Source organism: Enhydra lutris, unplaced genomic scaffold (assembly GCF_002288905.1).
Source record: "Enhydra lutris kenyoni isolate GAN:26980312 unplaced genomic scaffold, ASM228890v2 scaffoldscaffold4, whole genome shotgun sequence".
Taxonomy (NCBI): domain Eukaryota; kingdom Metazoa; phylum Chordata; class Mammalia; order Carnivora; family Mustelidae; genus Enhydra; species Enhydra lutris.
In genome coordinates this window covers 45,156,485-45,184,334 of record NW_019154088.1, presented here as the reverse complement: position 1 = coordinate 45,184,334, position 27,850 = coordinate 45,156,485, and the positions used below count along the sequence as shown (strand labels likewise).

General features: G+C 40.0%; 1 protein-coding gene across 1 annotated transcript in view; it reads left to right on the top strand.

Moving 5' to 3' along the window:
* Positions 1-1,467: 1,467 nt before the first annotated feature.
* Positions 1,468-27,850, top strand: part of LOC111138987 (MAM domain containing glycosylphosphatidylinositol anchor 2) — an 853,965-nt gene continuing 827,582 nt past the window's right edge. Inside the window, exon 1 of the mRNA XM_022491049.1 lies at positions 1,468-1,747. Coding sequence (XP_022346757.1) covers positions 1,468-1,747 — 280 coding nt within the window. The remainder of the gene's footprint in view (positions 1,748-27,850) is intronic.

The following is a 27,850-nucleotide window of genomic DNA, read 5'->3' as shown; positions in this document are numbered from 1 at the left end:
CCGCGGAGCTCCCAGAGTCCCGGGAGGGCCTCGGCGGGTAAAGCTGGAGGCCGGATGTGGCCGGCCTCGCAGAGCCTCTCGGCGCTGTCCATACTGATGAGCTCCTCGGCTGACACACGCAGGCAGAGCGAAGGCGGAGCAGAGGAGGCAGAGGAGGCGCGGAGGCAGGCGGCTCAGCCGCGCACCCGGCTTTGACGTCGCCCAGCTGCGGCTAGCAGCTCGCGCTCTCAGCACGTAGCGCGCAACGTGACCACACACAGCCTCCCTCTCGGGCAGCCCGGCAGCCCGTCCGCCTGCTTTCGGCTTCGCCCTCCTCTTCCACCTCCTCCTCTCGCCTCCGCGGCGCGCACCCCCGCGCACACCCAGGGATTCCGGTCGGCGTCGAGCCCTGGGCGCTCCGCCGCGCGGCCCGGCACCTCTGCCGCAGCTGGGGCCCGACCCGCGGCCACGCAGCTGGGGGTCCTCCTCGGGCGGCCGCTCCCGCGTTCAGCTCTGGATGCCAGCACTACGTTAGCCCAGGCGGGGAACCCCTTCTGCGGCTCCCTCCTCTAAACTCCCGCCTGTCCCGACCGCCCCCACCCCTCCACCTGGCGGGGGCGGCGCGGAAGCCAAGAGGACGCGCGCGGTGCCGGTGGGCACGCGTAGACGTGTGTGCGGATCCGGTCTCTGCTCGGCATTCTCCCTCTTTCGCAAGTGGCGGTGCCTGGACTCTGCTTTCGGCTCCCGGAATTGGTGCGGCCGCCCGGAGCCCCTTCTTCGCTGGCAGGGCACTAACGGCTATTTTGGAGAACGGTGGTGGCGGCGGTGGTGGCGGCGGCGGCGGCTGAGGCTGGTGCCCGAGAGAGCTCCAGACGCACACTCTGCTCCGCGTCGGTCCCTCTCCTCCTTCTTCCCCCTCCTCCCATCCCTTCCTCCCCACCCCCGTCCCCCTAGCCCCACTCCTCCTCTTCCTCCTCCTCTTCCTCCTCTCCTTGCTGGGCGATGCGAGCCTGTATCGTGTAACAGGATTGGCGTTGCAATGGCAACTGATGGAATGGGGGAAGGCAAGACAGCAGGGCTGGGGGCTCCGGACTGCGGGCGGGCGGGCCGCTGCCGCCGCTTGACGCTGCTCCGGGGACCTTCGCGAGTTACTTTGTAAAGGCGAACCCAGGCGAGGACGCCCCTGCTCGGTGCCCCGAGTCAGAGGCCACTTCCTGCTCCGTGGCTGCCCGCGTCAGGCTTGCACCGCTCGGCACCCCCGGACCCTGGCCGGCGCCCGCTGCCAGCCCAGCGCGCCGCCGCCGCCGTAGCTGCGGAGACTCGAGCCCGCTACCCTGAAGAACACTTCGCCTCACGGCCCCCTTCCCATCACGCCCCCTGCTCCTCCCCGGCGTCTGCGATTTTCCCAGGCGCCCGGTGTGAGTGCGGCGTGCGTGTGAGTGTGTGTCAGGGTATTGTGTTGTGGTGTGTGTGTGTGCGTGTGTGTGCATGAGTGTGGAGTGTGCGGGGCTCCTGCGCTCCGCTCACGGACGCCGCCGGGGAAGGACAGACGGACGGCGCTTTCTTCTTCGGCGAGCGGTTCCCGGGCACCTCGGCTCGGCCCGGGCGCGAGTGGAGCGCGCTCGGCTAGCCGCCGGCCTCCGGAAGGTCCCGCTGCGTACCCCCTGGGCTGGATATGTTCATGTTCACGTGAAGATGGATTTAGTGTACGGTCTCGTGTGGCTGCTGACAGTCCTCCTGGAGGGGATCTCTGGCCAAGGAGTATACGGTGAGTGGAATAGCGACGCTATCGTGACCTTGTGATTCTTAGGCAAGATGGGCTGGCGAGCGAAAATGCACGACTCGCACTGTTCCGGGGCCCCTCCCGGCGTGGTGTTTGATTTACACTTCATCACGTTATTGGGAGCGGTAAGGAGGCAGCGAGCGTGCTGCGGATTGGGCTGCGAGCCGCTCCCCCGGCGCCTCGGCTGGGGCTGGGAGTTGGGTCGAGCCGGCAACATTGCACTCTTGCGAATTAGTGGCTTTGCGCTTGATTTATCCCCGCTAGGGCCCCGAGCTCTAGCAGTCTTTGATTTAATAATCATTTGGCTCCTTGCATTGCCGCGGTGTCGGTGCCGCGGTTTCCCCTGAAGGGAAGCTTCGAATGTGACCCCAGTGAGCTTCCCATCCCTTTCTGTCTCCCGCCTTTTCCTTCTTTCCACCTTTTCTTCTTTTTCCTTTTTTTTCTTTCTCTCCTTTTTTTTTCCTTTCCTTTCCTTTTTTTTTTTTTGAGTGAATGTCTCTATGACTTGATTTTCCGGCTTAGGAAGTGGGGTGACAGTTGAGTTGCATTCTGCACCAGCGTTGCCATGAATACTGACTTGGGGAGGGGAAAATAGCAGGCAAGACTCTGGATGCCAGACACAATTAAGGGACATGTTTATGTGAATGGATGAGCAAAATGCATGAATGAATGGATGGCCAAGTCGGCGCCTCTGGGCTCCGGGGCAGGACACCAGCTCGCTGCAACAGGAACACAGCCTCAGTTTTCTGGAAAACCCAGGTTTGGGCGGGTTAGGACCAAGAGAAGGGCAAGCTTGTTAATTTGGAGATTTTTAAGTCCTCAGGAGCAAATCCAGGTTCCTTTGCCTGTCAGCAGTTGGCACCCTTGGCTTTCGGGACTGAAAGATAGACTCACACACACATACCCAGGCTCTGGTTGAAATGTGCATCTTTTCCTGGGACAAGCAGGCAGTGCCACAAGGGGAACATAACTTTTATCTCAAAGATATGGTAGAGAGGTTAGGAGAATAGCTCTTGAGGGTACAGCAGGCCAAAACTCTCCCACAGCTCCCCTACGGTCCATGTGTGCTGGCAATCAACCTACTACCTTTATTATCTATCAAAGTGCTGGGGGGGGGGTTGGACCCCAGCCCTGCAGTGCTAGGTCAATGGCTGTTCTGGAGCAAAGGGCATGAGTGTTTGTGGAAATGTCAGAGCTCTCCCTGCAGACCCTAGAACTTACTGCAGAGAGGGCATGGGTGCAAGGGGACCTTGAATACTCAAACTCTCTGGGAATGTGGTGTGCGCCCTGGGTGGATGCTTGGGAAGGGATGTGGGAGATCCCATAGTAGCCTTTACTGTCTCCACTGTGTTCTTCCTGGTCTGAGCAGTGGGAGGGGGTGGCCCGGAGGGGGGTCTGGAGCCAGGAACTCCATCCGCCACTCCCCTTTCCTGTCTTCCTAGTTCACTTTTCGGCATGGGCCAGGAAAATTTCACTTTCTCCCACTTAAAGACATCTTAATTTCCTTTCTCTACCCATCCCCTCATTACCAAATGAAAGAGAACTTGCTTGACGGAGGTGATGGTGGTGGTGGTGGTGTTTGTGTGTGTGTAAGGGAGATGTTGAGACTCCAGGCAGATCTTACTGCTTGGCTGACAGCAGGAGGTGGGGCACTGAGGAAGGCAGGAATTAATTTAGTGCTCTTTTGACTTCTGCTGGTCTCTGGTGTCCCTGAGATGAGAGTGGCTGAGATTCTAGGGATGGAGGAACGCTGAAAGTAGAGGCTTCTCAAGGAGCTGTTCCTTAGCATGAGGGAGTCTGGATTCCTTTTATCTCATGTCTAAGTCATTTATTTCTCTTCTATTTGTTAGGACCATCCCAGCTAAACGGATTTAAAGAAAAAAAAAAAAAAACTGTATGTGTGTATGGTGTGTGTGTGTGTGTGTAGGAGATAATGAGAAGTTAGATTGGGGGGACAGGACGTGCGAGAACTCAACTCTCTGGATTAGAAAGGCATGGTACCATTTTCCTGTCACTTTTTGTCATTGGTATTATTGTCCTGGCAAGTTTCATGTTGGGCAGTGGAAAAGGGTAAGATCTAGGAGTGGAGATAAGTAGGAAATAATTACATGGAAATAATGCCAATGGTGCTTAACAAAAACGGGGGAGGTAGCTACTGAACTGATCTTTGCGATGAAAGCGGTGGTCTTGTTTGTTTTCTTTTAGTATTGATGTGGGTATTAGGCATCTGACTTGGAATAGAATGGGTTTTGTATGAAAATTAGTCAGCAACCCTGGTTGTTATAAATGCCACAGCGATTAGGTGGGTGAACAAATATATTTATGTGTTACTTTTTAAGTATGTCTTAGCACACATTAGGTTCTTACAGTGGGAATCCCTAACCTTCAGCATCAGCATCACCTGGGAACTTGTTAGAAACGCAAATTCTCAGGCCCCCCACCTTTCTAAATCAGAAATTCTGGATGTGGGACCCAGCAGTCTGTGTTCATGACCTCAGGCCATGATGACTGTGATGCTTGCTGAAGTTTGAGAACCACCAACATGGACTTAAAATTTCATTGCGTTGACTTTGTAAATCATGACCTTTCTTAATCTAAAGTAGTTTGAATTTTATTAGTGAACGTGTGTATAGTGAACAGGTTTTTTTTTTTTTTTTAATTTAGGTATAAAATATTGATCAATTGTGAAAAGGACACAGAAGAGTTAGTGTAAGGTTATAGATGTGTTTTGAACATTTTACATGAAAAGCCTTGAAAATGAATGAATAAAAAAGGGCAATTATAGGGGCGCCTGGGTGGCTCAGTGGGTTAAAGCCTCTGCCTTCAGCTCAGGTGGTGATCCCAGGATTCAGGGAAGGAGCCCCAGGTCATGGTCTCTGCTCAGCGGGGAGCCTGCTTCCTTCTCTCTCTGCCTGTCTCTCTGCCTACTTGTCATCTCTGTCTGTCAAATAAATAAATAAAATCTTTAAAAAAAAAAAAGGGCAATTATAAACAGACTTTAAGACCTACATAGGAACTTTGCTACCATAAAAATCTGTATCGCTTTATCCTTTTGTCTGTTTTCTAATGAAAAACCATTCATGTAAAACACAAAGTATTATTTCTTAATTTTGTCTTCTAGTAGCCAGCTTTAAGAAGTAAAAATTATGTGTAAATCAAGCAAAATTATTTCTTTGCAGTCTCAAATTAACTTCTTGATTTAGTAATTCAGGTTTCTTTTTTTAAACAAAATATTTGTTTTAAGACACAGATGATATTATCTTGAGTTACTAAAATCTTCTTTCTCTTATGTTCAATCAACCTCACACCATGTGCAGTACTTATGTGTGAAAGTTTATGCTGTAGACCTAGAACTTATTGTCATTTATCTTGGGATATTGCTCAGCAAACTGACTGCACAGTAACTGAGATTTGCATATGTGTGGCATTTGGGTAAGGGAAATTATCCTTCACTTCCACCTATCTCCTGCCCTCTACCAATAATTTTGATGTCATTTAAAAAGGGCATTAAAAAGACTGACATTTTTCCTGTTTATTTCTTAAAAACTCTGTATCAGTCATGGCATTGGAGTGATATAAATTGTTTGAAAACACTTCTGAAAGGAAGATCGCAAAAAAAGAATTTTTTATAATAGAGCTGCATCAGAACAGTCGATGTGGACTTCCTGAAATAACTGTTAACTATTTTGATGGATAATGGTCATTTGGAGATATCTGTATTTGTGTAGTTTTTAAAATCCATTTTCTTGAGTTACAGATTTGACTTTCTTGAATTTTAGATAGTTATTTGCATTCAAATTTTTTTCCCTCAAAATAGTCTTCGAATTTTAGTGTTTTAATTTTAATTTTTCTTACACTGAAAACGAAGTTATTAAATGAACAATGAAATGGTATCCATTGCTGGCATTATTTTGTTGGACTTCCCTTGTATGAGGTTAAGGATAACTAATTAAACATAGGATCAAAGGTCATAGTAAATCCCAGCTATGTGTCTATTTAACTGAAGTACCTAGAACCAAGTGATCCAAAGCATTTTTCCAGTTTTGAAAGTTTTCTTTGTAAGTTATTCTGTGTCGTAAATTGTTTAGGCTGTTTAACTATGTTTTCCTTTCTTTTTCTTTTTAAAATTTTATTTATTTATTTATTTATTTATTTATTTATTTATTTATTTAGCAGAGTGGGGGAAGAGAAGCAGTAGGGGAGAAGGAGAGAGAATCTCAAGCAGACTTCGTGCTGAGCACGGAGAGGGACATGAGACTCTACCTCACTACCCTGAGATCCTGACCTGAGCCGAAATCAACAGTCAGATGCTTAACCTACTGAGCCACCCAGGCACTCCCTGTGTTTTCTAGAGATCCTCTTGGTAAGGCAGCATACTGAGAATCGTATCTCCTGGTAAACTTCTCAGTTGTTTTGCTAAAGGTAAAAACAGCTCTATTGCCACATACTGTAGTTTTACTTCTGACCCATCAGGTCCTTAATTCCCAAGAAGGCTCATAAAAGATTATAAATGCATTAGCACAAGACAAATCTACAAATGAAAAACAGAATTATAGTCTCAGTCTGAGTAGTTTTTAATGGGAGCCAAATCAGCCAATGACTGGGTATCCTGAAATGGTTAATGCACCCTCTATAAATAGCTCCCAGGATGTGCCGGAAGCAATAAACAGAGTAAGCTTATCAAGCATACTATAGTCACTCAATTCCAGTAATATCAATTATAGCAAGCTATATTCACTCAATTCCAGTAATGTCAGTTAATATCATATAATTTAGGAATGACATCCCAGGCAGTAGCTATATAGAAAAGACTTGGTGGAATTGAGAATCAGGGGATAAGGTGGATAGGAAGGGTCTGGAAGGTATTTCAAACTGTCAAGGGATTGAATCTGAATGGATAGATTGGCCCAAAAGGTTAGGTGCTCTGGAACATCTGTTAACCATTACATCCAGTCCCAGGATATTGCCATCCTCATGGCAAATTTGTTCCAAGTGCACTGAATTGTGATTTTTGTCCAGTTCGAGTTTGGAGATCTTATTATATCATATGCTGCTTTTGACTGAACACATATTTAGGATGTCAGCCTGTGGGAGGAGAGGCGGATATGACTTTAATAAGTGTTGCTGAAAAAAAAAAAAATTGGTCTGAAGCTCTATCACATGTAGTCAGCTTTTTCTGTCTTTGCACTCCTTACCCCATTGCTCATACACATTCACAGACTAATATCATCACATCACCACCTTGGCCACCATCACAAGGAAAAGTGACCTGCCCTTTGTAACCAGGATTATTTTTGTTCATTCAGAGTCGTCCTTGCTGGCCACATTACTGAGAATTCGCAAGTAAAATAGGCAGATTATTTTATATAGTATTACTTGCTCATGTCTTATAAATCCCTAGGAAAGTCCTTAAGTGGACTATTAAGTATTTGGATTGAGCAGGTTGTATGTCAAACCTAAGGAATCATTTTCTAGAGAATAAGTCAGAAAGGATTCCAGGGTTCAGATAATTAAGAATCAGAAGTAAACTTAGAAATGAAGTTCTGGTGAATAAATGTCACAAAAGAAATCCAAGGAAGGCATTTTTTTTTCATGATCTTGATTTCTTGGCTTAATTTTATTATCCCTTGTTCTGACTCTTCTTATTGATACTGTAGAATTATTTTGTTGTGTGTGTGTGTGTTATAAGGTGAACCCCCTGAAGTCTCCTTTGAGAAGCAGGATACAAGCAAAGTTTTCTGAAAGAACATGTTCTGTATTCTTTGAAAAGTTAGTTTTGATGTGATTGTGGTAGCACATATGGAGATGGGACTTATCAGCATGAGCCCTATGAGTTGAGTTTATGTCTTTTTAAGACAGTGTTAGGAACTGTGGTCCTGGGTTGTTTTCCAGCTGTAGAGGTGATTCGTCATTCACATTCTTTGGTCTGGTCCTCGTGCTTTGGGAAGGTCTTGAGAGAGTTGGTTTTAAGGCTTGTAACCTACAAAGGTGGAGGCAAATAGCAAACATACCCACCTGGTTCTGATGTTGATGCTGGTGTTGTTTAGCAGCTGCAGTAAACTAAGGGTATGGGCTCTCAGCTGGGAGCTGAATTGGAGCATGTCTTACTCTCCTTTTAGGCTATTTTGGAAAGATAAGCGGAGTATTGTATTGAGTGCATTTCAGGTATGAATAGGGTGAACATTTTCAGCTTCATTGTAATTGCTATTAACTGAATAGTCCCACAAAATGAAAATTCATTTCTTTGTCTCAGTGTCAGTATAAATACACAATTTACAGCAGACAGGAATGATGGCATTTTTAGAAAACTGTGTCCTATTTTTATTTTTGAATCCAGTTAATAAACTGGGCCTCTACAATCATAAAGTTGTAAGTGAGCAGAGACTTTAAGATATTATTGAATCTTCCCACTAATTTAAGATAGAATATGTCAGTCAAATAGTGGTCTTAGGTTGTTTGTGAGATTTGTTTACAGAAAGAAATTTCACAACTCTTTCAGAATCCAGGCACATCCATTGGATGGATATATTTTTTTCAACTTACTAATAGAGCCCCTCATGTTCCATTATTGGGGCATGCACTTATTTTCCATTTTATGCTAGTACAGTTCCATTTCTTTCTTAACTCTACCACCTTGCACTGATGCCAGTTAATCTCTTTTTGTGTTGGTTTCTTTCTCCTTTTCCAAGACACTATGCCTTTTCTAATCTTGGTTTTAAAACACTTAAGTTCCTTTTCTGTTAATATCATTGATTGAATTCAGTAAGAAGATGATTTTCACTTTATAATCCAAATAATTCCCCACAAGTTTATAATCACAGAAAAGGATTTCAAATATTAGGAGCATACTTTTGGTCTATTACACATTTACTGTAAGTATATTAATTAAAGACATTGTATTAGGTAGGAACAAGGATACTGGAAATTATGATGTAACTTATTCTTGTCTTTTAGTGTGTAACCTTTATAACTTTTCATAAAAATAGGAGACATCAGTTTCTTACTCTTTCCACTCGAAATTATACCAAAGATTGCTGTGTGCTAGACAGATAGGGTCAAGTATGTGACATGTTACCATATCTACAAGCGGCACATTTTTTGTCTTATTTTTTTGTAATGAGAATGGGAGGGATAAAAGTAATTGAGTGATCCTGTGGATAGGAAAACATGTCTGTCTGAAAGAGGAAAGGTTGGTTCATAGCCAGGCCTCCTAGAGTCCTAAAGGACAGCACTAAAGGCAGCTGAGATCTCAAAGAGGTAAGTAGAAAATAGGATGTCAGCCTGGAAAATGCTGTTAGGAAAATGTATCTGCACTTTAAGTAATGGTAAAAGCAAAATCATTTTTTGCTAAAGTAATCAGAACTTTATTCATGTGTATCAAACAGAAGAAGTAAAATGGTTGCCATCTGACTGAAGAACATCTTCAGGGAGAATTTTCTGATATGAAAGGGAAAGATGAGGAACTCTTAAATAGAGCCTGTGGTCCCTGTGGACCAGATTATCCTGCCTGCTAATTAATTGTATGACTCAGATACATAAGGAGAGACAGGAACAGATTAGGCATCAAGACATTCTGTCTATTATTTTGAGTAGAACTGTGTGCTGAGTCCATACCTTGCCTCAGGTAGATTTCCTCTTGAAGAAGAGGAGGCTCCTGTGAGTATCCTGAGAAGGATAGAAAAATCTGAGGAAGATATGCAGCTTTTTGGAAACTATGGCCAGTGGGGATTCTGCACAGATTCTGGGCGGATGTAGGGGAAGTTCTGGTAATTCAGTCAACAAATTAATGTATTACTGCTGTGGGTAACACATGTGGCTGCGTGAAGGGCTGTGAACGCAGAGAACTTACAAGTTAATTGAAGAGATAAAACTAAATGGAATATGAAGTAAGACTATGAGAAACATATAAGTTTGTGCCTAAACAAAAGAGAGCAATTACGGTAGGTGTCATGGTTGGAGGAAACTAAAAAAAGCCGATACACCATACGTTGAGCCTTGAAAGTGGGTTGGCATAATATAGGTAACATAGAAGGAGAAGACATTGCTACAGCGTGGATCCTAGCTGTGGGAATAGTGGTGCAGAAAGAAAAATAACTCTAGAATGTATATCTAAGAAATCAAGCTATTTCTCCAAAGTATGCCCCAACTAGAAAGATGTTATCTATCATTTAACCTCTCCCATCCCCCACAGAAGTCTGTAAGTCTGGAAAATTAATTTCATTGTGTGATACTCTAGAACTTGCTGAGATATTTAGGTCCACCAGGATTTGGGGTTTGTTCAGTTTGAAGCCAACTGAGTGCTCATTAGATGATAAGACAGTTGTGTTTAAAGTTCCTGGGAAATACTGTGCCCTTTCGGATTCTAGGCAATCATAGGAAGCTTTGAGCCTACAGAGCAGCTCCTCTTGGAGTTAAAGTCAAAAGACTTTTCAAAGCCTTTTTAGAGTGCCTGCTACTTAGAAGCAGCGAACCATGGGTCTAGAACGACTTGAAATATCATGTTGATTTTTACAAATGTATAGCCTGGGAGATGAATGCATTGCCCTTATGAAAAGAGAGGTGTGTGTTTTCATTATTGTTTTTTTATCCTTGTGCAAAGCAGCACAATGTGGTAGAAAACAGGGAACTTGGACTTGCTCCTTGTTCAGCTGTTACTTTATTGGGTGACCATAGACAAAAATCTTAATCTTCTATCCGTTAGTTTCCACATCTAGTAAACTCTTAGGAAAGAGAGATGTCACATAAAGGATGGCAAGAGTGAAATGTATGGTTGCTTTTTTATACCTGGGATAGACGGAGAGTGCATGGAAAGTGTTCCCCATCTTCTTAAGAAAGTATACGCAGGTGCTCTAGCAATTGGACCTCCTAACAGGACGGCCATTTGGTTCTTAGAACCACGTAAAGGGCTAGAAAGTATCAGAGAGCAAGTAATTTTTTCTGGAAAAAATATTCCAGTGTGTCAGCCTAACAGAAAATAATTGGTATATTTTAAAACAGTATATCTAACATTAATCTGTGCATGCGAATGCTACTTGATATTGCATCTCGTATACATGTATAGCTGACACTGCTCTTCAGGCTAACCCCCTTCTCTCCATCAGCGTAACCCTGGAATTTTTCCTTTTGCTTTTTACTGGTGGGGTGGTAGTGGGAAACTCCTATCCCCCTTCATTTAAGAGCTCCACTCAATATTAGTGTTACCTAAACTTTGAGTTTATTTATGTATGTATATTCAAATGTATATATAAATCTTGCTTTAGTACCAAGAAGCAAGAATATTTCTAATGTCGTGTCGTTTTTGAGACTAAGTGCAAATTAGCAGTCTATAAATATAAATTATCCAAATGGAAAAAAAGTAGGAATTATTTGTAAAAATATAAATATTCGAGAGTGTAAAAATAAAAACGGAAAATGAGAGTATATTACTAAAGAGGCTATCCCATATTTATTGTGTAGCATCTAATCTTGACCCAAAAGTGACCCAAATTGCTGATTTTCACCTACTCAACTAATCATTAAAAAACAAAAACAAAAACTTTTAGATTTAACTGAAAAGGCCAGGATCTTTTCAACATTAAACTGTGACAGCTATATATATAAGAAAGTATTTTTCTACATAATGAATTTTTTTTAAGAGTTTATTTATTTATTTGACAGACAGAGATCACAAGTAAGCAGAGAGGCAGGCAGAGAGAGAGGGGGAAGTAAGCTTCCTGCTGAGCAGAGAGCCTGACGTGGGGCTCCATCCCAGGACCCTGAGATCATGACCTGAGCCAAAGGCAGAGGCCTTAACCCACTGAGCCACTCAGGCACCCCTACATAATGAATTTTAAGTATACTTGGCAAACACTGTGTTTTTGAGGGTGATAGGTAATTTATGTCAATAGTCCCTATTCATATAGCTAATTAGATGGAAAAATTAAATAGGCTAGTCATTTGAGTGTCAGGATATTAGTTAGATATTTGTTGGGAATATTGGGAATACAGAGTGTAGCTCTGCTACAAAACCAAAAGGTCATATTTTCTCGAGACTTTAAATAGACAACAAAATTATTAGTTGAGAATAATCTTCCCTATTATATGGAATGAACAATACTGGCTTTGTGAAGGAAGTCACTATAAGTGTTGACATACGGTAGATTCTGTAGTTTGCACAGATTTAACTGACGTGTAGTTTTGGAGTTCTGAGTCTTACTTTAGTGTTTTATAATTAGTCAAGTTCTTATTAAGAAGTAGTAGAGTGATATTTTTATCCTGGTTTTGAACTTGCCCTTTGTTTTTCATAGTTACTCTACACTGCTATTGTGATTCTCCCCTTGTTCTTTTATTCACATATTTATCATCTGGTTCATTGTTCATGCTGGACTATTCACCTGTACCCTTTCCCTCTACAGAGCTGTTATATTAAGTTTAAAGTTTTCAGTCTTACTTCATAGTTAATCAAAGCTCAGTCTTGGGCTAATTTTGTTCTCACTTTGTCACGCATAGATTGATCTATGTATAATTGCATAAGGAGATGCAGCTCTCTTCCATTATGACCATTCCCTGCAATATTGTAAGCTACATGATGACATCATCATTGTGAAGACTGAGTTTTAGAAATTTCCTATTCTTTACCTAAGACAAGAATATCTCCCAATGGGCTGCAGCCTTTTATTCAGAGGCTACTTATTCTCTGATTATTTCCTGTGCTTCTCTGCAAACATCCCTCCAGTGGCAGCAGCTGGGGTTGAAAGTGGCCTTCTTTCTGCTCACTGTGATTTCGTAATTTTACCATTGAACTCTATTCTAATTATATGTGATTTGGGTTACCATTTCAAAAAGCATGTAAGTTTTTAGTTTTCTGTCATCATTAAAAACTCCGCTTGTTAATGCCTCAGATCTTCAAGCTTACTTATGCAAAGTACTTTGAAACGTTTATGCTTTACCACCTCTCCAGTTTCAGAGAAAGGTTAAAGAATCTTATCTATCAATCAGTGTCTGTCTAGATATAAATAGATATACACACACTACAAATATATATTTATATGTAGAGTATATGTATACATGCTCTAAAATATATTCACATATATTAACTGTATTTAAGTATGTGTGTATGTGTGAGTGTGTTTGTATATCCGTAGAGTGGGTGTCGTGGGTTAGTAGCTATACTTTTGATTAAGCGGGAGGAATCAAGTGGCTTTCCAGCTTTCCTTGCTAAGGTGACTCTGATTCAGTGTTGACGGCAGAACATGCAATCTCTTACCTAACTTTCATTTTGTTTTTAAATATCATTTTGTGATGCTTTCATGTTCTTAATTGTTCATCAGTTTAAAATATTACCTCTAGAAGCTCACATCCCTTCTCTTCCCGTCTATTTTTTTTGCAATTGATAAGAGAGAAATGTTTCTTAGCTGCATAATAGCACTACACATGCAGTTTCTTTTACTTGCAGTACAGTGAGGAATACACTTGAAGCCCAGTGTTACTGGTATGCTGAGAAGACCATCCCTCTTGTCTGTTAGCCAGGTCTTTATAGTAGGTCTTTCCCCCTTTTCTCTGTATTCAAATGAGGACAGTAAAATTAGTCCATAAACTAAATTTAAGTAACTTGGACTATTTACCTTCTTTTTCCTTCTATTATTGAAAAATAATTAAAAAATAGGATATAGTATTTTTTCCATAAAATAATTGCCATTTATTCATTGTCTACTATTGCCATACCTTGTACTAGGAGTTTTATGTCTGTTGTGCTATACTTTAATCTTGGAATGAGATGGATGAGAAATTAAATAACCATTGGATAGTTACGGTTGACTAAATTTCGAATCAGATTTGAAGTTTATGTAAAAATAAATATTTGTATACTTATGTGTACTATTAAGTTACATTCATGTATGTGGGTGTTTATAACTATGATTAAAACATGTAAGTTAGCTAGCTCATGTTCCATGCATGAAACTTACCTCAAACAGTGTATGTTTGAAATGCAAATTGGATAAATTCTAGCTTTTTGCCTGAGGAAAATATATAGGTAGTTAATGTCAGCATTTTATATCATGCAGTTTTCTTTCTTAGAAAAGAAGGTTAGGATTTATAATTTTGGGTTTTTTTTTTCCCTTTCTTTTTAGAACCAAAATGCCCATACTGAGGGCTCTCCCTGGTATAATTTATTTTTGGACTGATAGGATATTTTAAGATTATTCATAATTAGTGACCTGTAAAAATGAAGACATGACTCTACTAGATATTCTGCATAAGTAGTTCTTTTCTTCCATGTAAAATAGTAGGCATGTGCTTATAAAAAATAACCACTGTCGAGTGTACTACTTTATTTTTCCCCAGGCTGATTAACAATCACTGGCCTTGGTAAGATTGATAGTTAAATGTCATATTTGGCCTGATTTTGCCTTGAGTTCCCTGGGGGTATTGCTTGGGCATTTTTTGCACAGAGTTAATTGAGGGGACTATATCAGCGGGTTCCTTTTCTTAAAAATCTTGTTGTGCTCAAGAGGACAGTTGATTGCAAGCTCTGTCCTTCTCTTAGCTGCCAGTGAGCTCCTCAAACCTCAAAGCTTACAAATTAGTGCAGTTTAGTGATTTGTTTTAGGCTTTTAGCTACAGCATTTGCTGCCATAAAAGCCATTTTTTCCAATAATTTTTGAATGCAGTGATTGTGTCGTATAGTATAACCCTGTACCATTCTGGCTATTGTGTGATTGATACAGAAACTGCTTCGATAGGAAACCATTTCAAGAGAGAACAGGAAAGGTATTATATTCGGCTGTAGTGCCGTGCATTTCTAAGCAGCTGATGTTTTCTTTAACTGATAACCACCCCCTAAATTTTCAGAGGCAATTGAGCCTTTAGAACTTTAACTCTTAATTCAGTCTGGCTGCAGAGAGCAATGTCCTGGAGTTCATTATACATTGACATTTCATTAATTCATTCTGGAGTATGACTCTGTGGTTCTGTTGTATTTTCAAGTCAAACCTCTTTAAGAACATGGAGAAGTATAAATTTAGTGAATTTTTCTCTAAACAATGACTCCTTCATACCTGAACCAGATACTTGAAACTCTTGAGATAATACGACTTTTTTGCATACTGAAAATTGTGATAATATTCTCAAAATGGAGGGGGCCATCATGTGTTTTTGAATCTTTTTTTTTCCTAAAGTTTGTGTTTTTTTTGTTTGTTTTTTGGTTGGTTGGTTTGTTTTTAAGTTAACTCTACCCACAACATGGGGCTTGAACTCACAACTCTGAAATCAAAGCCACATGCTCTCCCAGCTGACCCAGACAGGTACCCCATGTGTTTTGTAATCTAAGAATGTCAAATTAAGCTGTAAGCCTCTGTGAAGGAATAGAGTCAAAGATGAGTCAAATTAAAGCTCAAAAGAGTTTAACCTTAGGTTTTATGTTTTTACTACCTCACACATTTAGCACTATATTTGGGAGTACTTACAGTAGATAGTACACCCTATTTTTATCTTTCTCCACTTCAGATTTTTAAATTTTGTGATCCCTTAGATGCATACTTTAATTTGGATGAAGGTGGATAGTGTCTTGATGATTGAGCTATAAAATTATATACCTAAGATGTAAGTACATCTGTAGGTTACAGTTTATCATTTATTTTAATATTATATAATACTGGCAATTAATAATCATTCAAATGAATGTCTATAAAAGCTGAAATAAAGATCCTTAAACAAAATAAAGGCTGAAGTACCTTGTGAATCTGAAAATGCCATTTAAATATCTTCACTTGCTAGAAAAGTTAAAGTCTAGATATTTTCAAAGGTTATTCTAAGATTGCTCTAAGAATATTTTCTGGTGGCTTACTATTGATGGCTTCTCATTCATTGTATGTAGGTGTCATCCTCCCAGCAATTATCATGGTATTGCAGAGGTTTGCTTATTATTAATAAAAGATTCAGGATTTCTATAAATGGGAAGTAACTGATAAATCAAATAAATGAAAACCATTAAAGCAGACTTCTGACATACTACTGCATGCTGGTTTGGGGGATTAGATTTCAGGTAGCATGGGGAAGAACAGGTATGTTAGCCTGGTCATAGTATTGGCCTAGAAATAGGCAGAATGCACTGTAATAGATTTATTGTTATAGGAGATAGTTGGACCTAGGTTATGGGAACTAGTAGGATGGATCCAGGAAGAATGAGGTGTCTACATGTTAGAGTTTGGGTTCCCTAGGAAATGAACACTGAGAGGAAGACTTACATACAGATGGTTCATTAGGGAGTACTCTTGGGAACAGTACCTGTAAGGGAGGAAGGGAGCCTAGATTGAGTAGAGGGAGAAGTTGAACTGTGATTCAGTTGCAACAGAGTTCTAAGCTGAGCTGATGGGTGCTCTGAAGTTGGGATGGACGTCAGAGATGTCCCAGATAGAGGAAAGGTCCTTTGTACCCACTTTTCTAGCAGTCATTGGATGTATGCTGCTTCTGGGTGAGGTGGCTCCCTTTGGTTGAAGGCAAATCCTGGGAGGAACTCAACAGGAAGCAATCAGTAGGTAACGCTCTCAGGAGCTGGGAGAATTGGTGTCTTCATGCAGAAGGATTTTGAATGATGCATCACATTTTCTAGATGTCAGTCTTTATGGTGATTGTACTCGGTTGTTTATTAGAGTTCATCCCATTGGGGAACTGGTCCTCTGGAAGCAAGTTTTCTTTTCTTAAGGAAATGTAAGAAAAAAGTTAGTGGACTTAACTTCAGCGCCTGCTGCTATGCCGGCTCTCAGAACAATTTCTGACATTTATCATGCTCTTTTCTACCATCCCTTTAAGAGGTTCCTCCCCACCCACCGCTAGTAACTCTGAATTGACCAGGAAGGGCCTGTGAATTCTGGTCACGATTCCCATCTCAGACTGCTTCTACAGATACTGCATTAGTCATTTTGTTTTCAGAATCAGTAGGGGAGCATAAACAGATATTTAAGTGGGTCCCTGGGTACCAGATGTCATTTTCCATCCTTACATTGTGTTACAGCAGTCTTGCCTTTTCTTAGCAATCAGGGTTAATTATCTCTGTGTGAAAGGTGTCTCCTTTCTTGGCCTATTTGTCTTTAGCCCACTGTGGCTAGTTGGCAATATTCACAGTTCAGAGTTCTGGCTTTTGTCCTGGGGGAAGTGTTCCCCCTCTGGGGACCAAGGACATCTTAGCCACACAGAATTTAGAATTGTGGAGACTGAAAGTACAGGTACCCCATGTAGGTTACTAGGAATGAAGTTAAATGGGGCTCTTGGACTTGTGTATTCTACTTATTAGGGATGCAGCTCCACATAATGGTCATTAACTTAGGGTTATACCAGATCCTGGGTGTGTGGTGCCCAGTCTACTCAGGGCATTGTCTTTAAGCTGCTATATCAGCTGCTCCTTCAAAAGGCTGTTCTATTATTCTGTCAAGCCAGTAGCTTTTGAGTGGCACATGATGTGATAGGACCAGTGAATTTTATGATCATGTTCATCGTTACACCTTTTTATCCTCTCCAGTGGATCCCTTTGTTTAGTGCAATTTTATGAGGGCTCCTGTTTGGGTAGGTGGCATATACTGAAAGATCTCGAGCTGAGGTGCTTGCAGAGACCGTTAGACAGTAGAGATAAACCCATACCTGGAATATGTGTTGATTCTAATGAGGATGACTCTGCTCTCTCATGGATGAACAGGATCCAATGTGGTCAATTAACACCAAAAGACTGGTAATTCTCCTTCAGGAACGGCATATATCAGGGTCCATCTTACTGGTCAGTTGGACACTTAGCAGCAGCAGTAGCTAGATAAGCCTTGATGAATGGGAGCTTCTGTGGCTTGGTACGTGCATATTGCCATATGTTTCTCTATGGCTGCTTCCTTCTGGGCACCTGTTGAACCAATACTGTGGTGACTGACAGCAAGCCGACTGATGTCAACTGGTCAAGTCATTCTATTAGGCTGCTTATTACCTTCCTCTAATTACTGTTGCTCTGTAAAACACCATCCCAACTTAGGGGTATAAAATAGACATTTTGTTATGTTCATGGATGGTGTGGGCCAGGAATTCATATAAAGGACAGCCAGAATAGCTTATTTTTTGCCCCATAGTTTCTGGGCCCTTTCCTGGGAAGACTTGAAAGCAGAGGATGACTTGACATCTGGAGACTGGAACCATCTGGAGATATCACTCTCATGCAAGGTGGTTGATTCTGGCTGACAGCTGGGACCTCAGCTGGGTTGGCAGGTGGAATACCTGAAAGTGACCTCTCCATCTGGGCTCTCTCATGGTTTGGGCTTTGTTACAAGCATGGGGACTGAATTTTATGAGCACGTATCCCAGGAAGGTAGAAGTGGTCTCTTGGTCTTGTCTGAGAAGTCACATGTGTCAATTCTGTGGTATTCTGTTGTTGGAGGCAGAGACAAAATTCCACATAGGTTGAAAGGAAGGGAATACAGATCCTACTAGTTGATGGGAATAGTGTCCATTCATATTAGAAAAAGTCTTCTTTTCTGGGATTAGAGAAACTGTTGCAGGCTTCTTTAGAAAATGCAGTCTGCCACATGCCTCATTCATGGTGGATACACTATTGGGGGCAGTAACATGCAAGACGAAGATCTGTGGACTTGGGGCGCTTGGGTGGCTCAGTCAGTTAAGCATCTGCCTTCAGCCTAGGTCATGATCCCTGGGTCCTGGGGACAAGCCCTGCATTGGGCTTCCACTCAGCAGTGAGTCTGCTTTTCCCTCTCCCTCTGTGATTTCTCTTCTTGCTTTCACTCTCTCTCTCAAATAAATAATTTTTTTTTTAAAGATCTGTGGACTTTATGCCTACTTGCATAGGTACATTTGCATGTCTCTTCTCCTTAGTTGATGTTACTGATACTTGTTATTTCTCTTTCCAGTCCTCCATCCCGCTAGCCAGCCAATGTATGTACTACCATCAAAGTGCATGTCCATGAGTGTGTGTGTCTGTGTGTGTGTCTTCTCCAGCCACCTTTCTTTCCACACAAAGTGTGTGATTACTGAAGCTGTGCCTATTGAGTGGATTTCTGAAGGTATCCCTTAGTGGAGCTTCAGGGCTGTTGCAGTACCTTTTTAGTTTGTGCCACATACCAAGCCAACCCACCCGTGGAGCATCATTGGACTTGGTGGTTATATGGGACTTTCCATGAAGTCATGGGTATGAGTTAAAGGTAATGAGCCAGTGCTTTTTACCCAGGGTAGATGTGGTAGATGCAGGGGTCTAACTTACTTGTGTATTCTCTGTCTACTTAGGTGCTGAGCCTCAGATGGACCATTTTCATCTAATAATGGATTGCTACTGGACCTGCTTTCTCTTGTATGACTTAATTGACAAAATCTAGCTTGTAATAGACATTTTTGGTTGTAAGGTCTTTTAATAGCCTATGGTCAGGCATTCTGCCTAAACAAGACTCAGGAGTGCATCATAAACTGATTTTCAAATGATTTATAATTCTCTATTGCAAATGGCATGGGCTTGCTCAAAAACCTTAGGTGTCTCTGTTGTGATTCTCTTTTTGGGGCTCGCCATGAACTCTACATGGTGACTGCTCCCACCAAAAATACTTCTAAATATGGAATTTGTAAGGTCATATGGCCAAAGCTTCAGGATTTTTCAGTGCCACTTATTCCTCTGTAAAGTCTTTGATTTGCTTAGTCTGTATTCCAAACCAGCATCCTTCTGTGGTGTATGGTAAGTGGGTGAGAGTAGTATTTCTGGCCAGGGATATGTCCCTCCTGAATCAAGAGTCCTCTTGGGGATTTTGCTTCCTTCTTATTGATGCATGATGTGAGATACAATAAGCTGTTCTTTGAAAGAGTTGTCCTTGCATTAGTGAGGCCTTAGACCCTAAAACTTTCACTGATAAGGTGTTTGTTTTCTTTCTTTCTTTTTTTTTTTTTTTTAAGTGTTTGTTTTCTATCCTCTGATCACATGTGTCTTACCAAGGCCTGTAAAGTAGTTGCCACTTTTTGCTTATCTGGCTCACTTAATAGAATGTTATAGATATAATGGATTAACATAATATTTTACACAGTGTTCAGTAAGTTCAGATACTTTCAGAAGATATTATGACAGAGGATGAAAAACTTAAAATTGAGTTAGCATGGTAGTTTACTGCTGTTTGCCCTATACTGGTTCTGGTTATCCAACTTTATGTTCCATTCCCTGTTGAGCCAGCATCCACAGACTCAGTCCCAAAGTTACTCTACTGACTCTGTGTGGTTAGTGTTCACTAGGTCCTGTGGCTCTTGTCAGCTACTGATTGTTCCTTTCCTCACTTTGTAGGCTCAGCATGTGCCCAGCCATTTATGACTTACTCCTAGTTATTGGCCTTTAGGAGGGAGAGGACATGGTGGTAAATCCTGAGAGGGGCTTATGTCCTTTTGCAGAGAATTGTCTTCTGAATTGTCTTCAGGGAGGAAGCAGGAAGCACTAGCCTTGGACAGGAAGGAGTATACCACTTCTGTAGGCACATAAAATCCAGGGGGGCCTGATGATTGAGACTGTTGAGTATATCAAACACGATGCTCATTTCCTGAATATCCACAGCTTTCTAGTTAAGCCCTTTATTTTGATGTAGTGGCCTTTTCAGATGAATTCAACTGTATCCAGAGCTCCTAACCTTATAATTAAGTTCTGGACATGATCCTCAGGATTCTTTTACCCTCTGTAGGAAATGAGATTGTTTTCATTTACTGACAAGGAGGCTCTTTGGTGTTCACATTTCATTTTAAACTGATGATTGTATTTGTTTTCTATTGCTGTTATAACAACCAGAAACTTAGTACTTCAAAGCAATACAGTATTCTTATAGATCTATAGGTCAGAAGTCTGATATGGGTCTCACTGGGCTAAAATCTAGGGGTCAGCAGAGTTGTGTTGACTTCTAGAGGGTCTAAATGAGAATCCACTTCCTTGTCCTTACCACCTTTTGGAGGCTGCCCTTATATCTTGGCTCATGGCCCATTCTTTAATTTCTAAAGCTAATACTGTTGAATCTTTCTGTTCCTTTCTTCCATAGTCGTATCTCGCTCTGATTACATTGGTCTAACCCTGATAATCCAGGATATTCTCTTTTAAGATCAGCTAATTAGCAACTTTAATTACATCTGCAACCGTAATTTCTTTTTGACATGCAACCTGATACAGTCACATTTTCTGGGAATTAGAAAGTGGACATCTTTGGGGAGAGTCAGTTTTCTGCCAAACATAATAAAAAAATTAATGTCAGCTTCCTATTGTCTTTCTTAAATGAATGGGTAGTTCCCGGAAATAAACATCTAATTCTGTACTTCTGGTAACTAACTACTTACCCTAACCTCTCAAGTACCTGAGACATTGTACACATTCCTTTGGTATATCATTTCAGTTCAGCTAGGTAAGACATAGATAAAATTGCATGGAGCTCAGACAGTCTTTTGTAGACCTCAGCAAATCTCAGCAAAAAGCTCTTATCTCCACAGTATTCACCTTGATAAATGAATTTTATTCTCCTGGGAAATTTGTTAACTACTCTCTTATTTATATTTTTTGTGTTCTATAGAAAATGAATTTTTTAATTCTAAAAAAGCATAACTGTAGCAATTTCAGCTTTTATGATAAGAATTTTTTTCTTTTGGTCCATCTATGATTCTTACTAGATAGTAAGAATCTACCAGTATAGCATTCATTACCACCTGTAGCTCCATGAATTGTTTATTAGAAGTTAGGGAGATGAAAATGCAGAGAAGATGGTCTGTCAGACAATACATTTTTCTTAGCCTGAATCTGACTCAGACTTTCAGCTACTCTCTGTGGTTTGGTAATTTGTTGGCCATTCCTGCCAACTCTTTAGGGATTTTTGAGATCCTTATTTCTGAGTTTGAGTCTTAGTCCTTATTCATTTTAACTTTTTTGAAAAAAATAAAAGTGATATATTTCCTTTCCACCATCAATTTTTTTAATTTCTGGAGAAGTGTGTGTGTGTGTGTGTGTGTGTGTGTGTGTGTGTGTGTGTGTATGATGCCAGAGAGATCTTTGCAATTTTTAAAGTTATTAAAAAATTATAAGATACTGTTTTCTTACCCAACCACCATTTTCCTGTTTTGTTGGTATTTGACAGGACTTGTTTTCCCTCAAGAAATAATTATATGAATTTGAAACAATTTTAATGTCATCTTTATAAGCTTTACACATATAGGTCAAAGTCTAATTCTATTTGAGAACATATATGTACTATAACTGTTGAATAAATTAATATTTGAAGATAAAGGAAAATTACTCAGTAAATTTCCCACCATTGGGGTTAGTCTTCTTTATATATAATTTTAAAACATTTATGTGTCATCTGATACTTTCATTGGTTGTTAGGTATATATAATGGAAGTTCAGGTTTCTCTGTGAATAATTTATTATGTCTAATAGAACTCTTGTTCTCAGGAATAATAGATGAGAAGAATATCAGCCATATTTAAGTTTTATGTAAATAACTTTCCATATTCCAAAAGAATGTGAGATGTTCTAATAGTACTTTATAGGAAAGGAAAATAATACTTTCTAACAACAACAAAAAAATCTTTCATAGATAATGTTTCCCTGTATCCTTCACTAGTTCTTCCTCTTCTTAATTGCAAGATATTACAGATTCTCAGAGTTCTGTCCTTGTCCTTGTCTTTTCTCCTCACTCTGCACCCTGTTGCTTTGGGCATTTTAAATACCATCTCTGTCTAATGACTTTCAAACTTGTGCTCCATATCAGATCTTTGTTCTGGGCTCCAGACCAATAGAGGTAATTGCCACATTCACATTTATATTTAGGTTGCTTGAAGGCATCAAAATTAATATGTCAGAAGTTGGACTCTTGATCTTTGCCTAAATCTTTTTCCCCAGCCTACCCCTTCTCATTAAAGGTCACTCATGTCTGTACATTTGTATAGTGTATCATATCATCCATCTGGAAGTCATGCTTTTGACCTGGCCTCTCCTTTATGCCCCTGTAACCAGTCTCTCACCTTTGTTGTGGATCAGGCCTGTGAAACAGGTCTCAGCTCTACTATTGGCACCATACTGATTGACGCCATTTTTATACTTTGTCTCTGTAGATGCCCTGGTTTCTTTTCTTTTCTTTCTTTCTTTTTTTTTTTTTTTTAAAGATTATTTATTTATTTATTTGACAGAGAGATCACAAGTAGGCAGAGAGGCAGGCAGAGAGAGAGGAAGGGAAGCAGGCTCCCTTCCAAGCAGAGAGCCCAACATGGGGCTTGATCCCAGGACCCTGGGATCATGACCTGAGCTGAAGGCAGAGGCTGTAACCCACTGAGCCACCCAGGCACCCCGATGCCCTGGTTTCTTAACTGGTCTTCCCTAACCTCTGTGAAGAACCCCCTCCCTACTTCATACACCTCCATACACACATCCAGACATAAAGCCTCCATGATTTTTGAAAACATAAATCAGATGATATCACTACTTTAAAAATCATTCTGTAGTTTTTCATTATGAAGATAAATTTGAAACTCTACTCTCATCCTTACACATTTAAGATGTGTCTACCTCTAGCCTCATCTTGAATTGCTTCTTTCTCTATGCATTGTGGTGGAGACTTAATTGTTTTTATTTCATCCTATAAAAGCATTAACTCTTTCTTGCTTCATAGTCATTGCTTGTGCTTATCTCTTCCTCTTACATTTTCTCCCCTGTATTAGTCAGGGTTCTTTAGAGAAGCAGTACCAGTAGGATGTCTGTATCTACATCTGTATCTATATCTATATTTTTATCTATATCTACAGTGTGAGAGATGTATTATAAGAAGTTGACTCATGTGATTATGGAGGTTGACAAGTCCTAAGATCTGCACTTGGCAAGCTGCAGACTTAAGAGAGCAGATGGTATACTTCCAGTCTTTGGGCCAGGAGCCTTGAGACCCAGAAGCAACCAGTGTTCCAGTTTGTATCTGAAGGCAAGAAAAACTGATGTCCCAGCAGAAAGGCAATCAGACAGGAGGAGTTCCCTCTTATTTGGGGAAGGGTCAGCTTTTTGTTTTAGTTAAGCCTTCAACTGATTAGATATGGCCCGCCAATATTAGAATGAACCAGTTGCTTTACTCATTTTATCAATTTAAATGTCAATTTCACAGAAATACCCAACAGTGTTTTATCAAATAACTGGCCACCTGATCACATTTACACATAAAATTAACCATCACATTTCCCTTACCCCTCCCAATCCTCTCTGCTTAATTTATTCTGATTTTTCAATTCTCAGATTAAAGAGAGCAGCCCTCCATGACCATCTACTTGATTTAAATTTAAGTCCACTGTTAAGCCTGTCATAGCTTTGTATATTTTATCTCTGAGTGGTTTTTATGATTTATTACTCTGTATTTATCTGTGAAATAATTTGTTTGGTATGTATCTTCCCCACTAAATTGGGCGACCCAGAAGGACAAGGACTGCTTTGACTTGTTCACTATTTATGCTACGTAGAGCAGTTTGTAGTTTGCCTGACATAACAGTTATTTTATTAGGGGCTGGATAATGAATGGAAAGATTTATGAATGATCTCTAAATTTTTCATAATGTTCATTAAAGTCTCAGGATAACAAGCAATAGGAACGTTCTTCCTATGTTAACCATTTTCCCACTTATTCCTTAAGAAGTACAAATTACCACATGGATCTTTTGGTAAAAGTTACTCTGAATCACTAGGACCATAGAAATAATGATTAATTAATCCAATGAATACACAAGTATTTTATGGATTGATTTTAGAAATTTTCTAGTGTATTGATATTTCTAAAGAAATAAGTGTTCTGGTATAAGACATGAGGTTGGAAGATATAGATAAACCATCACTGTTAACTTGGTGGATCTAGATATGACAATTGTTACTGGTATAATTTTAGATTAAAATACATTATCTTTCTTCCATTTCTGTTTACATTCCAAAGAATGGTTTAAAGATGGTTTAATAAAGAAGTATTGAAGACACATGAAAAAAGCAGAAATTAGGTAAACTATTATATGAAAACTTCATTTAGGTTGAAATATCCTTCTGAAATATGTTCTGTGGAGACCATTGTGTAATTTTATTTATCCAGTCTTATTCTATCTGGAAAAGCTTCCACTTTCCAATTCTGGTCCTGCCTACCATTGATACTTCCTTGACTACACCAGCCCACTCAGATCCCATCCTTTGAACTTTTCTTGTACTTGTTTTTCAGTGCCTTATGGTTTAGTATTTAATTGTTCTCTATTTTTTGTTACAATTATTCATTGAGCAAATAATAATTAGACATAGTATGTTACTTTCCAGTCATCCAGGAAAACATTCTAAGAATTATGATAATGATCTTTGTCCTCAAAGAACATATACTCATGTTGAAGAGACAAAGAAGTTTATAATCATGCCCATTATAATACCATTTATTGCAAAATGAACTATGTGGTAGAAACTTTATTTCATGATTTCTCAAAATACTTGTTTAATAGTATCCCATAATTCAGAGGAAGAAGCTGAGTCTCAGACAGATTGTATAATTTGTGAAAAGTTATGTAGCTAATAAGTGCCAAAGCCCAGATTAGAAGCCAAAATGTCTAACTCTACAATCTGTATTCCTGTCTCTTAACAGTGTGAAATAGCACATCATGACATAGGCAGAGAATCAGAGGAGTCACATGAAACATACTTTGAAATTGTGTTCATGAAAAAAAAAGAAATTGTGTGTATGTGAGTGGGTATTTGAGGACACAATCTGACATGGTAGTCATAGTATATTTTCTAGGTTTTTAAAAATGCGTCTGTATTGGGGCACCTGGGTGGCTCAGTGGGTTAAAGCCTCTGCCTTCGGCTCAGGTCATGATCGCAGGGTACTGGGAACAAGCCTCATCGGGCTCTCTGCTCAGTGGGGAGCCTGCTTCCTCCTCTCTCTCTCTGCCTGCCTTTCTGCCTACTTATGATCCCTGTCTGTCAAATAAATAAATAAAATCTTTAAAAAAAAGCATCTGTATTAATCATGATTACTTTAAAGAGTTGAAGAGAAAACAGAGGACAAAGATGCTACAATGCATATAGCTGATTCTCCGTTTCAGGATATTTCATGTTTAATGCTCCAGAACTTTTAAGACATCTATAAAAGATATATTTGGGACTTATGGATATTAAATTTCTATGTTATTTTATGGTAGTATAAAAGAGGCAAGCCACCCTATCATACTTATATTATTCCCTGCCTAGAATACTATAATTGTCAAAATGGGTGATATGACTACTTTTGTCCACAAAAGATCATATTGTCTGCAGTGTTTATAAAAGGCCAAGTTTTGTTTCTGAAGTTCAGTTTTACTTATCCAAGATAAGATATCTTAAGATATCCACTCCCTAAGTCAAATGGTGGAGTGGAATTGAAAGAAATCATGATTTTTTGTTTTTTTTTACCTTATTAGCTTGTATCTGATGTTATTTCATACTGTTACAGGGAAAAGCCTTCCCAAAGATGGCATTACAAAGATGCAGGCAGTTCAATAAAACAAATAATTCCATGAAAAAGGCCACATGTTACTACTGATCATCTAATATCATGCACTGAAATTAATAAGAAACCTTTGAGACAGATTTCATAAGGTGAGGCTTTAAAATATACGTGCAGACTCAAAACACATACGCAATTATAGACTTTTTAATCTTCCTAGCTTATGAGTGGCATGCATTTTGGCAAATGGATGAAACGTATATTCATTTGAGATATTAGAACACCATATGTAATACTAGAGCTAGAGATTCATCCAAACAGCATTTTCCATCAGCAACCAAACTTCCTGTGAGAGGACAGTGTGTTTCATTAGTGAACCACCTCTGATTTAGGTATCTATGTAAATTTAGTGTAGTAGAGTGCTTCTAAATACTTGAGTTGAACTTAGTCCCATGGAAGCATGGAATTCAAACACTGTTCATCAGCTGTATACACATTAGAGAATGTGGACATAAGGAACTAGTAGATTCTAGCTTCGAATTTCAAATTCATGAGCAATTTTGTTTTATTTTAGTTTATTTTTCTGATTTATTTGAGAGCGCCTGAGAGAGAACAGGAGGAGGGGCAGAGGGAAATGGAGAAGAAGACTCCCCATTAAGCGGGGAAGCCCCGTGTGGGACTGGATCCCAGAATCCTGGGACCTGGAGCTGAAGTCAGGTGCTTAACTGACTGAGTCACCCAGGTGCCCCTGAACAGTTTTATTTAAATAAAACTTCTTGGTGATGTAAATTCACTCCTGAAATCAAACCATCATTTGATATTTGCTGAACATGTGCCAGACTTTGTGGTGAGTGTTATAAAACAGAAAACCATGTATAATAATAACATAAATAATTGAAATTGCTCTTGTGGTAGGGCAGGCACTTTATAAGAATACATGTATGTTGCATACTTTGATGAACAGTGCACTATTGTTATCCCCATTTTACTCATATGACACCAAACTTAGGGAGAATAAATATAATAGGGAGGATGAACGTTCATCCAACTAGCAAATATTTATATGGCTATATACATATATATACACACACACGTATATCTATTTGTATATAGGTATATACATGCATATAGAGCTTAAAGCTGGTTTTACATACATAAAAACCTTAAAAAATGCTGAATGTGTAGATTCCTGAAGTATGCTTTAAGAAAACTAGTTTGATAATCAGTCCTCAATACATCTTTAGCAGGTAAAAATATCGGTATATTGTGTGTATTTATATCTTGGTCTTTAACATTGACTCTTTGAGAAATGAAAGTTTTTGCATTCACGATGGTAAAACTGGGGGCCCTTGTGTGGCTCACTTGGTTAAGCGTCTGCCTTCCTCTCAGGTCATGATCTCAGGGTTTTTGCATCCAGCCCCACATCCTCTCCCTGCTCAGCAGGGAGTCTTCTTCTCACTCTCCCTCTGCCCCCTCCAGATTCCCTGTCTCTCATTCCCTTTCAAATAAATAAAAATAAAATCTTTAAAAAAAGATGATAAAACTAGAAATTTTTCTCCTTTTGTGTTGTAAATCTTTTTTGAAACATTGGGAGTTCCATTTTGATTGAATCTTATTTTGATCAGTGAAGACTTTTTTGTTA